At 32.0% G+C, this 16,359-nt stretch overlaps 1 protein-coding gene across 9 annotated transcripts in view; it reads right to left on the bottom strand.

Annotated features, from left to right (window-relative positions):
• Positions 1–16,359, bottom strand: part of Pan3 (poly(A) specific ribonuclease subunit PAN3) — a 140,079-nt gene that overhangs the window by 59,938 nt on the left and 63,782 nt on the right. For 8 of the 9 annotated variants that reach the window (XR_006853886.2, XM_058582509.1, XM_046454301.2 and 5 more), the window contains one exon: positions 11,844–11,991. The exons of the other annotated variant lie outside the window; for it this stretch is intronic. Coding sequence is in view for 7 of the 8 variants with exons in the window: in XM_058582509.1 (XP_058438492.1) it covers positions 11,844–11,991 (148 nt within the window). In the remaining variant the exon portion in view is untranslated. The remainder of the gene's footprint in view (positions 1–11,843; positions 11,992–16,359) is intronic. 9 annotated transcript variants of the gene reach the window in all.

The following is a 16,359-nucleotide window of genomic DNA, read 5'->3' as shown; positions in this document are numbered from 1 at the left end:
TGATATATGCTCACTCACAGATTATTATTTCATAGAGGCATGATTTCCTCATAGATCTTACTTATAAATGTCATTTTCTTGTTAATGTATTACAGCTTAAACCCAATATAAAGAAGTATTTAAAAAAAATTTTTTTTGGATAAAGGTTATTCCCAGAATTCAAATTAAAAGGTCCCTTATCCAAGTACTTGCTCTGATTCTTCCTATATGTATGCCTAATTTTGTGGATATTATTTGTTTTTACATGTAAGAAAATTAGATTCTGAAGGAAGTATGCATTTTACACATTTTTCTTTTTAAAGTTGAAGCTACTAGAACTTCATCTTCTATATACAAATATATGTAACAAGTTAACTAAAGTTAAAAAAGAACTCAGGTCCTTTTCATCTGTAGGCAAATATACAGGAAAAGTTTAAAATACTTATCTAATTATTGCATACCAGTAACATCCAATTATAACACCATGAATTATTTTAAAAATTATGAAAATATTATTTATATATATATATATATATACACATACATATTTTAAAGTGGTAGTTGGATACAATACCTTTATTTTTAAAATTTATTTTTATGTGGTTCTGAGGATCGGAACCCAGCACCTCACACACACAAGGCGATTGCTCTACTACTGAGCCCCAGACCCATATGAATATTTTATTATGCAAAAAAAAATGGACAAATTTCAACACATTCTCATAAAATATTATTTACTTTTCTTAAAAAGTAAAATGCTAATAGAAGGCACAGGGATCTGGTCAAAAAAGTGCAACTTGGTTTCCTTCTCTGGTTTCTCACTAAAAAATATCAGCAACTGATTTATATAACATGGCTGAATATCTATTTATGATAGATGATTATGTGGACTACAGAGGAAACATTGTGAACATTAATAAAATGAAAAGGCTTTCTCACAAAATATATTTAATCACATTGGTCAAAAGCAAATACTTTCAGTTCTTTGCACAAATTTACTTAAATTTTATCAACCACACACTCCTCAACAATATTTGATGGAGATCAAATCTGTACTCTCACTTTCTTTTCCACAGCTCCACACAGTGATCATCCCTGAACTTCAGCCTTGCCTTTGTCAATAGCATCATTTTCAGATGAAAATGTTACTAACTCAACAAATATTAAAATATTGAATACATGTAAAATGCAGACCCTAAATCCCTAAATATCTGATTAACTTGTCCACTTTTCCCACTTTTTAAAAAACTACTGTTAGAGTTTTAATTAAATTAAACTTAATTTTAGGAACTTTACTCCCCTAGGCTGTGTGGTAGTTAACTTACTTTGGTCAGTATAATATTTGGACAAACAGAATGGTGGCCTCCCTGTCTATCCCCAAACTCAACCAAATAACCTCAAATGATAGAATCTTTCTTAGCCTTTTCAATGGTGACACTCTTTTCATTCATAACTTAGATTATTTAAACAAAAGATCAAAATAAAACAGGGAAAGGAGAGTTTTTAGGCAGAAAATTCATTTTTTGTATTAAAAGAACTGTGTTTTTTTTCTTCTTCAGCAATATAGAAAATATCTATGAGTACACAGTATCCTTCATTCATAGTAATAAATTACACTGCTTTGTTTATAAACAAAAAGCTTGCTCCAAATTTGCTCCAAAGGGCTGGGATTGTGGGTTAGTGGTAGAATGCTTGCCTTGCATGTGAGAGGCACTGGGTTCAATCCTCAGTACCTCATAAAATGAATAAATAAAATAAAGGTATTGTGTCCATCTATAACTAAAAAAAAAAAAAAAAAGAGAAAAATCTTGCTCCAAGTGTCTGACTATGAAGATTAATTATAAATATTCATAAAAAGTAATGTGAAAAAGTCGGATATGGTGGCACATGCCTGAAATCCCAGTGACTTGGGAAGCTAAGGCAAGAGGAGGATTGAAAATTCAAAGCCAGCCTCAGAAACATAGCAATTTAGCGAAACCCTGTCTTAAAATAAAAAATAAAAAGGCTGGGATATAGTTCAGTGATTAAGCACCCCTGGATTACTCACCAGTATTTAAAAAAAAAAAAAAAAAAAGCCATTTTAATTTTGGATTCTTGTCATATGAATACAAGCTTTTAATTAATTAAAAACAAAAATTACAGTCTGACTTCAAGAAAATGTTGTGAGGGCTGGGAATGTACATAGTAGTAAAGCACCTGCCTAGCATACACATGGCCCTGGGTTTAATCCCCAGCATCAGGAAAAAATGAAAAAAAAGCATTATGATTGAATTAATGAACACTCTCATTTCTTTAAGTACAATTTAGTCAATATTTTCTTTTCTGTAATAGGTGTAAAGCATACACATTAAAATGCCACATGTAAATAATAGATATTTGACTATTAGCTCCTGACCCATAGGGTTTAAAATTTTAACTAGCCACAGTACTTAAGCTACTCAATTTCCAGGTACTCTAAAAAATTTATTAGAAAACATAATATAATAATTAATTTACATTATTTTTGCCCACTGATATCACCAAAGCAGAAGAAATTCCAATGGCCCAATTTTATTCAATTTATATTTATGATCCTAATTGTGCTTCAGTGGTTACCACAACAATAAATTCAACAAGAATCTCAGTGTAGAACACAGACATGAACCAGAAATGAAGCAAAACAAGCCTCAGCCAAAGGATAATTGAAAGGTCTTGTTACCTTACTCACAGTCAACAATTCAAACCCTTTTTCTTATTTGCCCTATTTTTTATTGGTTAATTATAATTGTACAAAATGGCAGAATTTGCTGTATATGCACATGCTGCAATGATATAATTAGGCCAATATCATTCCCCAGTATTCTCCCTTTCCCTTCAATCTTCCCTATCCCACCTTTCTCTTATTTTAAAAGAAAAAAATAAAAGTATTAAAAGATGTGTTTGTGCTCTTAGCCCTCAACAGACTAAGAGAAGAAGGGTTTTTAGGAAGGAGTGGAGGACTGGAGAACTGGATAAAGCCTTAAACAGAGCAATTGTTCTTAAAATGAAGTCCCAGGACAAGAAACAGCATCGGCTAAAAACACATTAAAGGAATTCACCCAGGCCTTCTAAGTCAGAAACTGGGAATGGGACTCAGCAAGCACTGGGTTTTAACAAGCCTCCAGTTAATTATGATGAACTCTCAAATTTGAGCATCTTATCTTTGAGGAATGAATACTAAGAGTACAACAGAGTCATCAATAAAAAGACATAAAGAACTCAAAAGTAGCTCTAATAAACTTTCCTGAGTATGGTGATTCACACAATACACAATGCTTTCAGGTACTATAAGATTCAGAGGCAAGAGGAATTATAATCTAATGCCTTGGGGAAGAAGGCCTATGAAAAGGATAAAGATCTTAAATAAGTAATGTTAAAACAAACTGCTCTATAAATCTGGATCCCTAAAAAATATCAATTGTATTTTGGTTCAGTACAATTACGAAGGCACATATTGTTGAGCATGTGTCATCAAAAAAGATTATTTTTTTGGGGAAGCAAGAGAATACTATAAATTTTGGCAACCTTTCTAGTAGAAAATTGGTAAAAATACAGTCCTAAAAACTAAAACCCAAAGCTTCTGATATTAAAAAAAAAATCAAATATCTTGAAAAGATTCATGTTCTTTGATGCTAGATAAACTGGTTACTGTAGCTGCTCTGTTGATGTTCTTAAAGTAGGTACAGGATAAGTTGGATGTGGGGCACACATATATAATCCCAGCCACTTAGAAGGCTAAGGTAGGAGGACCACAAAGTTTGAGGCCAGTATCAGCAATTTAGTGGCACAGGAGGTGATGATGAGCTTTAAAAACAAAAAAAATAGATTCAAAAGATGTAAATGAGGGCCAGGGAGATAGCTCGGTGGTACAGCACTTGTCCTAGTATGTATGAGGCCCTGGGTTTATCCCCATCACCACATAAAAAATAAATAAACAACAACAACAAAAAGATTAAATACATATATATTTTTAGAAGATATAAGTGAGATAATAACTCAAAATGCATATTCATGAAATAACCAGGATCAACTGAAAAACGAAGTCTAGTTATTTAAAATAACAAAAGTCCATTCACATTCCTCATTGCTTTCTCCCTTCTGACTGGAAAGATGCTAAGCCACTTGACCTAGGTCCCTAATAAGCTATGTAAAGGACATCCTAGCTGATCTGTATATCTGTCCTGAACTGTTATTAAAACAAAAAATTAATTTTGACATGTTTACCCTCTACATTTAGGATCTATTTGCTGTGGCTGTTTAATCTAACAATACTTCACAGTGGGCAATAAGATTATGGCCCAGTTAACTATGGCTTAGAGAGCAACTGGTGACTAAAAGTATATCAATATCCTTTTGATCTATACAGTTTTTTTTCCAAAGGTATATCACCCATTACCCTATCCTTCAAGTGACTATTTACTGCAAATTACTTTTTATAGAAGCACCATTCTAAAATCTGCATAATAACATCTAATTAAGAGAAAACACTTAGGAAATCATAAGAAAACATTTTATTTCAAACATATCAACATGTTAACAGATTCATGACTGAAAAATCCAGAACTAAACATATCACCATAAAAACTGTCACATCTGGGATTTTGCTAGCACTCATGGTTACTTATGATTTACATGCCCACGTACATTGGAGGCTTTAAAAATAACTCTCCTTTTACTAATTCCCTTCTCACATTCCCTATTCTAGGAAAACTACACATCTCAAAGACACAGTAAATTGAGCTAAGAATAATTCAAGGAATAATTCAAGTAGTAGAAGCAGCTATATATTCTAACAGAATTAGAGGGCCACTCCTAATTTTACATGTAAAACACAACATAGAGCATTTATTCACCAACACTATCTGTCCACTGGGTACCTAAAATGCCATAGGTATTGTTGAGCCAAAAGTTATAGAAGAAATAATCCCTGCAGCTATCTGATTGAAGTAGAGGTCGGGGGAGACTGTGGAGGTGAGAAGAGCCGACTTTTAATTCTCCACATTCAGCTAAGAATCACAAACATTCTTGGGCATTTACATGTTCTTTCTGTTCATTCAGAACCACTACAACAAACTGATTCACTCCAGGCTCTAATTTTATATTGCTAAAACATAATTCCCTTATACATCTCCACCTATGAAATACAAGTAGACGTCACAGGACTTTCTATTTACAAGGAAATCTATCTGCCATTTAAAATTCCTTTTAAGTCTAATACAAACTCACACTCTTTTTTTTCTATTTCTCATCACCATCTTCATAGCTGTTTACTGATCCATGTGTCACTAAACAATAGAATTTTAGATTTGAAAGACTTTTAAAAAATCATTTAATAATATCTTCTTACAGAAGAAATAAAGACTCTAAAACAAAAACACCACGTGGTATATGGAAACCACAGCCACTTTAGCTGAAGAACTGGTACCACGTTTTTTCTAAAGGCCATCCAGTCACAATCCAATGAAAGCAGTCCCAGAGCCGCAGGAAGACTTTGCTGCAGTTGTAGATCACTGAATCTGTAACCTATGGTTAAAGGGAACACCTACCCACTTCCCATCCAGCCCCTACCCACTAATTATGGAACAAGACAGCCACAACAATGTGATTTAAACAGGAAGAACTCTGAAACCTAATAGGACAATTTAACCAAGGATTCCCCAACCAGCAGAATCTTATCTACCGGTAACTGTTTAAGCCTTACCTGACAGGTCTCCAAGCCAGCTGCCAGCAGCCATATCCCCCTCTGCGTCATAAACGTCTTGCCTCAGTTTCCTGAAATTCCCAACTGGGATGGGAATATAGACAGCTGGCATTCCCAACCTTGTTACACTCCTACAATTCTACTATTAACAACCTTCCCTGGGACATTACAGACTGTATCCATACACATGCATAAACAGAGCAACCCCTAAGGGATGAGCTCAACATTATAGTGCAATGAAAAGCTCCTCATCAAAAAACAAAAACAAAAACATTGGGGACTCCTAATCTTAATGATAAAATAATTAATTTTTCAAACTTATATTTTAAGGTATAAAAGAATTCTCAAGCTAGAGAACTTTGAAAGGTTTGAGTGAGTCTGCTGAATATACCTGAAAAACAAAGTAGTTATAAAAAAATGGAAACATGCAATTTTAAAATAATAATTAAAATTACTTTTAAAATGATTAGCAGTTTTTAGAAGTTTTTCAAAGAGGTTTACTCAGTCATTAAAATTCCCTGTACTTAAGAAATATGCATCAATTAAAAAAATTATTTCCCAAGACAAAAATAAACTTTTACTAAGTGAGTGAGCATTTATTAAGCACCATTCACACCTAAATTTGTTCCAAATGAGAAATGCCATGGTCCTTTCTTCTTAAGGAATTTGTAATATGCCTTGAAATCTAGATTAATATACAAAACCATTTCAAGCATATTTTAATGCTAAACTACTTCTATTAAAATTACAAAAACAATTCAGAGAAATCAGTTCAGACTGAATTATCAAAATAAATTTACAGCAGAATTACTTAATTACCCCACAGAATCAATTTAATGGTGGGCTCTCAAAACCTAATCACAAGAAAATCTGTTAACAGTTATTCCATATTCAACATGGTGATGTTTAATAACTATATATTTCTATAATTTTTATTTTCAAAAATAATATCAATTAATAAACACAAAATAATCAAGAGTGATAGCTTATGGTGTTTTTGAATGCCTTAATGTACAGCCTTAGATATACAATGAAATTTTAAATATTAGCTTAGATATACTGCAAAAACCATAGATACACCCTATTGGTAATTTTCTACTTTCCCAATGGTATATTCATTAACTGGATCTCAAAAATCACTAATACAGTTTAGTAGACATATCTGTAGATTTGATTTTACTCACACTAGTGTTCAAGTCCTTATCATCTGCCCAGTTCACAATGTTTTACCTATGTGACTTATTAGTTTAAGTAATATTTTCCTCAGGTTTGCCATATTCTCTTTCAGTCTTAGATCAGTTTTATGAACAAACACATATGCAGAACTAGTCTTAAAGAAGAAAATAACTTACAATCGTAGGAAGTTCCATTCAACAACAAAAAAAGGAAGAACAAGTAGTAGTGAATGGAAGACAGACAGAATTTAGCTCAGCATAATACAAAACTGTTTTAATCCAACTGGAGAACCCCTGGAGCTAATGAATTCTTTATTACTATAAGTTACTAATCACAAAATAGATGATAATTTGTCAGGAATGCCACCTTAAACTGCCACTACTAAACCTCAAAGTTTCCACCTAGGTTAATGACCAATAGCAGATTACTGCCTAAGCCAACTACTATGCAATTTTGATGAACTTAACCTCATTTCCTCATCTTATAATATGAAATGCCACAGAGTTAATAAATCACAAAATTTTATCATTTATTTAGTATAGAACTTTAAAAACTAAAGAGATCTTCTTACCAAAACCTTCAACATCATACGAAGACTATTTTTAACATTTCCATTTATAAAATATTTTAGTATTTCTGAGTAAGAATGAGTAAATATTCATTTCCCCTTTTCCTCTTTTCTTCCCCTTTTTTCTCCCACACCTTTCCCAAGATTAAAATAAAAATAACAATATTAGCAATTTTTGCCCATCAATTTGACACCAACACTGTCAAAACTACATACTAAATGATTGTTTAATACTTCAAAAAAATTGGATTAAGAACATAAAATTTTCCTTGAGTTTTTTTTTTTTCCCCCTCAAAGAAACAGGGTTGGGGATGTAGCTTTGTGGTAGAACACTTGCCTAGCATGCATGTGGCCCTGGGTTTGATTCCTAGAATGGCAAAAACAAGGAGGAGGAAAACAAAACCTACAATGAAACTGACAATAAATGAAAACAAATAATGATGATGCTAAGTTTAATAGCATAATTATTATTCTCCCCAAATCAATCACATGAAATTTATTTATATAACGAATGGTCCAAAAATCTGCACTGTCCTTATCTTGAAGGAATGAATATTTGAAAATGCTAAAGTCAGTATGGCTCTTTTATAAAATTTATACATCAAAGGTAACATTTTCAAATTTAAGGACTCATCTCTGCCCCTCCTAAATGCCCATAATCAAACAGAATAAAAATGTTCAATTCCTGTGTCACGACTGTTAATGAAAGCAGATGATGGATCAAGCACACTATCCAGAAATTTATGCTGATGGTGTTGCTTGCCTCTCTTACTTTTAATCATACTGTGGTACTATCAATTTAATACTGCTATAATTAGAAGTATACTAAGTCATGGCTTACCAAGTCTATTAACAAATTAAAGTACTCTTAGGAAAATGTTTGATGAAAAAAGAATAGCAAGCATTTATAGTGCAATGAAAAGCTCCTCATCAAAAAACAAAAACAAAAACATTGGGGACTCCATTTGCATGTTTGGAAACATTGCATGTTTCCATTTTTTTATAACTACTTTGTTTTTCATAGCAAGCATAGTTTTCATATTAAATTGTTTTTGTGGCAGAGAAGATTAAAGCATAAACTATTATTTCATATATTTATCATAACATAATTTTATTTCTAATGATCTATTAAAAATGCTCTGCTATGCAAGAGGTATTAGTATAATTTATCTTTAGACTGTGTGTTACTTAAAGTATTTTTATTAAAAACGCAGCCAGGATATTAATCTTGCTATGTGTGCTAAACCTGTTGTTCCTAACTCTTAGAAGACTATGAACCTCTGAAAGATAGCAGATGCCATGACCAGGGAAAAATGCACATTTACAAATAAAAGAATATACATATAACTGTACAGACTCTCAAAGACAATAAAGGTCAAGGTAAATAACATGCCTTAAATGTTTTTAAAAAATCACCTAGGATACTTATAAATGTAGTTAGTATTCATAGGTTAAATGTACATGAAACAACTAGGTCCACAGATCTTAATTTCTTAAATAAAATACCTGTATAAGATTCAAAAGAAACTTGACATATCACATATCTTTAGCACTTACTTTTAAATCTAATTAGCTATGAATAGATTCAAATAACTTCCATATTAAGCTTTATTTTTTGCATTGAAATATTTTTATTTTAAAAAAAAAACTTTGCATGTTTTAAGTGATCCAAACAAATTTTAAACAAGAAATTTTATTTACTCAGGGCCTACACTACATAAGACATGCTTTTGTTCCTTATAATTTTCAGAAATGAAAAATCTTAGCGACTAGTTCAACTTTGCTCAAATATTTTTATACCTTTGGTCAAAAAACATTTAGATACATATTTTTCTTCATATAAGAAAAATTATATTGCTCTAATTCACATAATTGCCAAAATATTTAATGTTTCATACTTTTTATGAAAAACAATAATTTGACATACTTTTAAAGGCAACAGTTTGGGGGATAATTAAAAACAAAAGAAAAAATTATAACAAAATTATCAATGTAGTGTTACTACTATAGCAGACCAAAAATATTAAAGACAAATTATAACATCTCTAAGGAATGTAAACTTATAGCCTTAAATGGAAATGTCAAGAAACTTTCGTGCCCTTGAAAAAATATATTTGCAGGTAACAAGTTATGGAAGACATTGAAAATGTAAAATGATTTTCTGGCTGGATGGCACACTTAAGTTTTTTCTTTGATTATCTCCAACGAGTGTTAAACGAAAGAAAAAAATATGAAGAAATAACAAATGCAAAACCTTTCACCATTTGGAAAATATTTTAACTTAGCTGATTGTCATGTGAATAAACACTTTTGAAATAATAGAAGAATTCAAGAGTGTGTTTAGTATGATATATTGACCCATTTCCAATGGTTCCAGAGAGTGATTACTTTTGCTACCAAATAGATGATTATGTTAGAGACATACAGAAGAGTAAATAGTTTCTCGGCTAATTTAGTTTTAAAATTTATTAATTTGACCCTACATTTCAATTGTGATGCCCAATGGGCACTGAAACACCTACCCATGAACAAGTTAATATTACTGAAAAGCTTAAACAAATACATGTATTAACGGATTTTTAAAACTATTTCAAAATCTAAAATTCCCTTTAATATTTCCAACTCCTCATTATTTAAAAACTTTTTAGGAGGGCTGAGCATGTAGTTCAGTAATAAGAGTATGTATTCACATGCATGAGGCTCTGATTTGATTCCCCAACACTTGGGGGCGGGGATGGGGGGGGGGAAGCAAATGAAAACAGGCTTTTAAAATTTAATGGCAAGCCTGAAACAGTCTGATCAAATGTATTTACTTCTGACAACAAAACATATTATTAAGAAAGCCACATTTTTCATTGGCATATATATCCCATTATTGTACATTAAAAACACACATACACACATATATATATTGGTAAATTTTAACACTATTCAATTTTAACAGTATTCAAAAGTCTGGATAGCTGACATGTAGATTATGTTCTTTAATGTGAACACAGCTCAATGGGAGCAATATCATAGAAGTGCATTACTTACAAGTAAAACTTTTAGGCTACCAGGGATATTCAATTCTGACACTGCTCTCTAGGTAAGAAGGGAAAGTTTATAAATTTATCTGAAATCTGAAAAACACCATGGTAGAAGAAATGATGAAGGAACAAGGGAGAAGAGAGTGGGCACTAGTGGGGACAGCAAGAGAGAAAATGAGGGGAAAAGGAAGCACTAGTTAATCCCTCACAACATAAGGTAGTTATTTACCCTGGGTAACACAAGCTCTAAGTTACTTTATATGCTTAAACAGTTGCTCTGTTCCCTAGAGTTGATTTAATCTTCTCTTATTCTTCCTCTTGAATTAGATATCACTATCAAAACCAAGATTTATGTATCTTGGACTAAGCCCTGAAGGCAGTACTAGTTCCAGCAAAAATTTAAATATATCTTTTGGGTTTTTTTAGTGTGTCTATTTCATTTTGTTTGTTTTATAAAACATCTAAGATCAAGTGACGATTTTCCAAAACAGGTTCTAGAAATACAATTTGTGTGTGCAGCTCAAACATTTTACAGGGTAACAACTTGCTCAACACTTACTATGAATTCAGTACAATTTTGCCTACCTTACTTTCCAAATCAAGACACACAGCAATGAGGATGAATGATCTTAATTATTGAAGACATTTTTTAATATTTTTACATTAAAATGAATGTTAGAAAGTAGATTTTAAAATTGCATGAATTTTGAAATTAGAAGAGGACTTCAATGAGCCATAGGTCTCTCAAAGGGTCACTCTGAACTATGCCTCAGAACCCTTGAGTCCAAGTGCTCAAATCTTTCTGCCACAATGGGCATACTTGGAAGAAAATGACTGAGAAGTAGTTTTCCTTATGTAAAAATCCATGATGCAATGCAGTACATTTGTTTCCTGTTACTACTTGTAATACTAAACCAATTTTATAGCATTCATAATCAAACATCTGAAATGTAATGCATCCAAAGATGTATTTAGAATATTTTTTTCTTAAGACATTTAGTATAAAAGGAAGAGTTTTGAGTCATAAACACACATTGCAGTCCCTCTATTTTGAGTAAAATAGCATTATCATTAATTTTAAAAACACTAGGGAAACACCAAGGTCCAGAGCTTTTTTCCTAAACAATCATTTTCCTTCCATAAATTTATTTTTGTGCTTTTAAAATTCTTATATGTAATTTCATTCATATTTAAATTTTTCTTTATAATTCAACTACATATGTGGTCTATGTACCAAAAAACTAGAACATAAAGTTTAGAATATGTTCAAAAGTGAATCATTCAATTCAATTTTCAGTTCTTATAAATTAATAACAAATGGTGCTTACAGATTTGATATCTGGAACTCACTGGAAATAGTTACTCAACTTACCTGGTGCTAATCCAGCAGAAGCAGGGCTTCCCATGGAAGGGTGAGAGAAAACTTGAGAGAAGGCAGACATATTTGACTGGGACACGTTACTCAGCCTGGAGGTTGATCCTCCTTTAGGAATAAACTCGCTTGCAGTAGGATTTGGTGTCTATTTAAAAATCAAATATATTAAGTTAACATACTTTTGGCCCAAAAAAGATATTGAATGTACTAGGCATTACTCCACAATGTTTTCTTTACTGAATAAAATATTTTATTGAAAGGTTTTACACATGTTTTAGTTTCCACACTTTGGTGTAGATTGATTACAATTCTAAAGGAAATTTGATCATCAAATTTGAGGAGGTCAATCTTTCTTTTACAGAATTTCAATCTCAGTAACATGTAAAATCTGCCCTTACTGTCAAGCTTGCATCATTACTTAACTATTTTAACACATTTTAGAGAACTGGGAAGTTGAGACTACCTCAAAACTGAGCAACAAGTTTCAAATTTAGTATCTTTAAACCACTTCTACCAGGATAAAGGTCAAAATTACCTTTCTTCCAAAATTAATCACTTCCCTTTTTGTAAGCACAAACATTTCCCCAATATTATGCCATGTATTTAAGTAACAGAGCAAAGGGCGGGGGGCACGTGGGAGGAATCATGACCCCCCAAAAATACATGTAAATATAAATACAAGCCCCAATGTCTGTGTAGTACCATCATATGACAGACATCAGAAATATTTTACATGAGATTACATGGAAAAAATTTTCGTAGTGGTACTATGATACAACTTCGGATATATTCAAGGAGGATAGTACCTCCAGCTCTAAGAGCTACTAGAACATTAAGAGATCTAATATCAAATTCATAAAAACTCTGTTTTTGTGCACGGTGAATTTCCGTAGGAGGCAGACAATGAAAAGATGAACTACTATACAACCCAAGAACAGCTTCCTTATTTGATATGAAAGACATTGTAAACTACCGAGAGTTCAAAATATGGGGTTGTGTCTCAGTGGTAGAGGGCTCGCCTACCATGTGTGAGGCACTGAGTTCAATTCTCAGCACCACATTAAATAGACAGACAGACATATAGATAGATGTGCTGTGTTCATCTACAACTAAAAAAAATTGTAAAGAGTCCAAAATACTAATTTGGAGGGTAACAAGTCAACAGGGTAACTTAATTTATAAACTCTAAAACAAATATTAGCATATATAAGCCATCTAAAATTAAACACACAGTAATAAAATACAGAAAAAAATGGTAAATCCAGGCTTAAATGAAATATACTAGAGATACAGAGTTGAATCTTTTTGAATCCATTATCTAAGACACAAAATTGTAAAAAATAATAATCAGGTCCAAGCCAAACATATTTTGCAAAGGGGAAAAATATCTTTTTTAAAATCACATAAATATACTTTTAACAATCCTTCAAAATCTCAAGTTTTCAAAAATATAGTGGCATGTTCTTTAAATGAATAGAAAACAAACACTGCATTTTACTTATATAGTACTTTCTAATTATAAGGGAACAAATGGCTTCTAACATGAGACAAATAAGTCAGAGCTCTTGAGTATTAGTTAACCCCAACTTCTTAGAAATCAAGGTCAAGATTTTAAAAAAGCCATCAGATACCCTAGCAACAGAGTGCAAAAAAAGATGAGGACTTCGGGATTACTAGATTACTAGAGAGATAACAAAGCTACACAAGAGAAATCAGATACACACATGAACATTTTTAGTATTTTCTTGAGAAATAAGCATTAGCTTTTCACACAAACCCTATGATTTCAGTGACTAGACTAATTTCAAAGCTGAGTTTTCCACCTTACATATGTTTTAAATTATTGTGAAAGGCTTTTTTCTTTTCTTCCTTTTTTTTTTTTTTTTGGTACCAGGGATTAAACTTGGCAGCACTTAACCACTGAGCCACATCCTCGGCCCTTTTTTGTACTTTTATTTAGAGACAGGGTCTCACTGAGTTGCTTAGGGCCTTGCTACAATTGCTGAGTCTGGTATTGAACTCACGATCCTCCTGCCTCAGCCTCCGGACCCACTGGGATTACAAGGGTGCGCCACTGCACTCATCTGAAAGCCTATTTTTAAGAAACCCAAAAAGGAGAAAAAGGAAGGAAAAGTCCATAACTGTCAATATAACAAACTTTAAAGGGCTTCTAAATTTATTAGAGTAGACATTATTAAAATTAATCTATTAAAATTTACACAATAAATTGCAACTTATAGAGATTAAATAACGACAGATGCCAAAAACTGACCCAACAGTGAACTGAAATTAAGAAGTCAAAAGAAGGATCTAAACTCTTTCCTCCTTTCCTATTTACTATCCCTTGAGTGGGTGGTTGGGAGTTTGTTTTGTTCTGCTGTGAGCACTTAAGATTGGAGAAAAGATACAAGGACTTAAGCTACAGGAGGAAAAAATTATATAGAATTTAGGTGGTACAACAAAATCTAGGAATAAAAGAGCAGAGCTATTACTAACAGATAATATAAATTAACCATAGATTAGTGAACTATCAAAAATAAAGAAATAATGGAAAACTAAGATCTAACCTAGGATACATTTTCATGAAAAAATTCTTCAAAATAATAATAAAAATATGCATTCTTAAAAACTTCTTTATAATGTTACTGACTTAAAATGTAAATAAGATTCTATAAAAACAATCTATTAGCATAATAGCATAGGCATACATCTTTAATATGTTAATTTTGGGGAATATAAGTGAAAACTGGTAAATAACACCAATCACATTAAAATATTTTTCAGAAAATAAACTATTCCTGATAGGTTTAGAAGGTAAAGGTTCTAATAAGGAAGACTCAAGAACTTGAATTATGCAAATTACTTGTCTTACTTCGACAACACTACCACATACATGAAACAAATAAATTGAAGTTTTTAACACTTCTGCCCTATGATTAAAATAATCCCTTCCTGGGTTGGGGATGTAGTTTAGAGGTAGAGTGCTGGACCGGCATGCAGAAAGACCTAGGTAGAATCCTCAGTGCCACAAAGTATATTTAAAACCCCTTCCTAATTACCTAGATTTTTCTATATAATACTGATTTTTAATTTTTTAGTAAAATTTACATGTAAGTACTAATTTCTATTCACAATTTTAAATTCTAATTTGTATTCATATCGTAAAGCAGTTCTAAATGTTTTTCTAAACATAAAACTTAAATATAGTTTTAAGTTTCCATACACCTAAATTTACCCTGTAATTTTTGTGGTGGGAAAACAACAACAACAACAACAAAAAAAAACACTACCAAGAGCTTTCAGAAGTCTCCAAACTGACACCAACATTTGGATATAATCTCTACCTGAAACCTTTGGACACAGATATATTAAATCAAGAGTCCTTGACTTTGGTTTACAAAAATGACATGTTGTTGTATTAATGTTATATCTTAAATGAGACATTTCAATCCAGATAGCCCATCTAACCCTACTAATAATTGCCTATATACAAATGGTCAACAAAGGCTTTTTACAAATGCAGTAACTTTCTGATGAGGTTTTAATTCATGTTTAATACAATTTTATGGTTTTCTACTACTCCATATAAACTGGTATTTTTAAAGTAAATTTCAGTACGTAATATTCTGATACACTTCACTAGAGAGAGAAGACTACAGTAAGATATCCAAAAATTAAGCGACTGTGCAATAAGATAAAAACTGCAGCCATTAAATTTTTTTTCATTAGGTAGAAAGAGGAAGAGGTTTATATTGAACAAAGTATAAGACAGGATATTATGTAACATTTCAATTTAAAATGTCAACCAACAAAAGGGTCTAGAGAAAATGTATTCTCACAGCAATGGGATAAATGACTAAGAAACTATTAATATTCCGAAACACTGTTGTTGTTGTTGTTTTTTTTTTAATCACACAACTCATAAAACTATTAAATACTTTCCATGGTATGGCTCCTTATAATAAGCTTGGCTTGCTTTACCTACCTTAATGGCTTCATAAATAGATATCATTAAACTTTCTATTCTGAATAAAACATGACCTGGTGACTTTTTCTTTTTTTCTGGTAGTGGAGAATGAACCTAGGGGCATTTAACCACTAATCCATATCCCTAGCTCTTTTAAATTTTTTTTAAACTTTGGGACAGGGTGTTGCTAAGTGGAAGGCCGGCTTTGAACTTGCAATCCTCCTTCCTCAGTCTCCAGTCACTGGGACCAGGCATGCACCGCCATGCCTAGGTCTGGTAACTTTTTCTTAACAGCTTTATTAAGATTTAACTAGGGGCTGGGGCTGGGGTTGTGGCTCAGTGGTAGAGTGCTTGCACAGCACAGGTGAGGCACTGGGTTCAATTAAAAATAAATAAAGGTTAATTTCTTGGAAAAAAAAAAGATTTAACAATAAACTTCTTTAAATGCAAACTTTGCTAACTCTTGAAATGGGCTGTACAATAAAAAAAAAAAAGCTTCCAAATCAATTTAATGAACGTATCCATTATGCTAAGTCTTCATAGGCT

Source organism: Marmota monax, unplaced genomic scaffold, assembly GCF_021218885.2.
Source record: "Marmota monax isolate L192 unplaced genomic scaffold, Marmota_monax_Labrador192_F-V1.1 WCK01_AAM20220418_F8-fsc00011, whole genome shotgun sequence".
Classification (NCBI taxonomy): domain Eukaryota; kingdom Metazoa; phylum Chordata; class Mammalia; order Rodentia; family Sciuridae; genus Marmota; species Marmota monax.
This window is presented reverse-complemented; position numbering and strand designations above follow the sequence as displayed.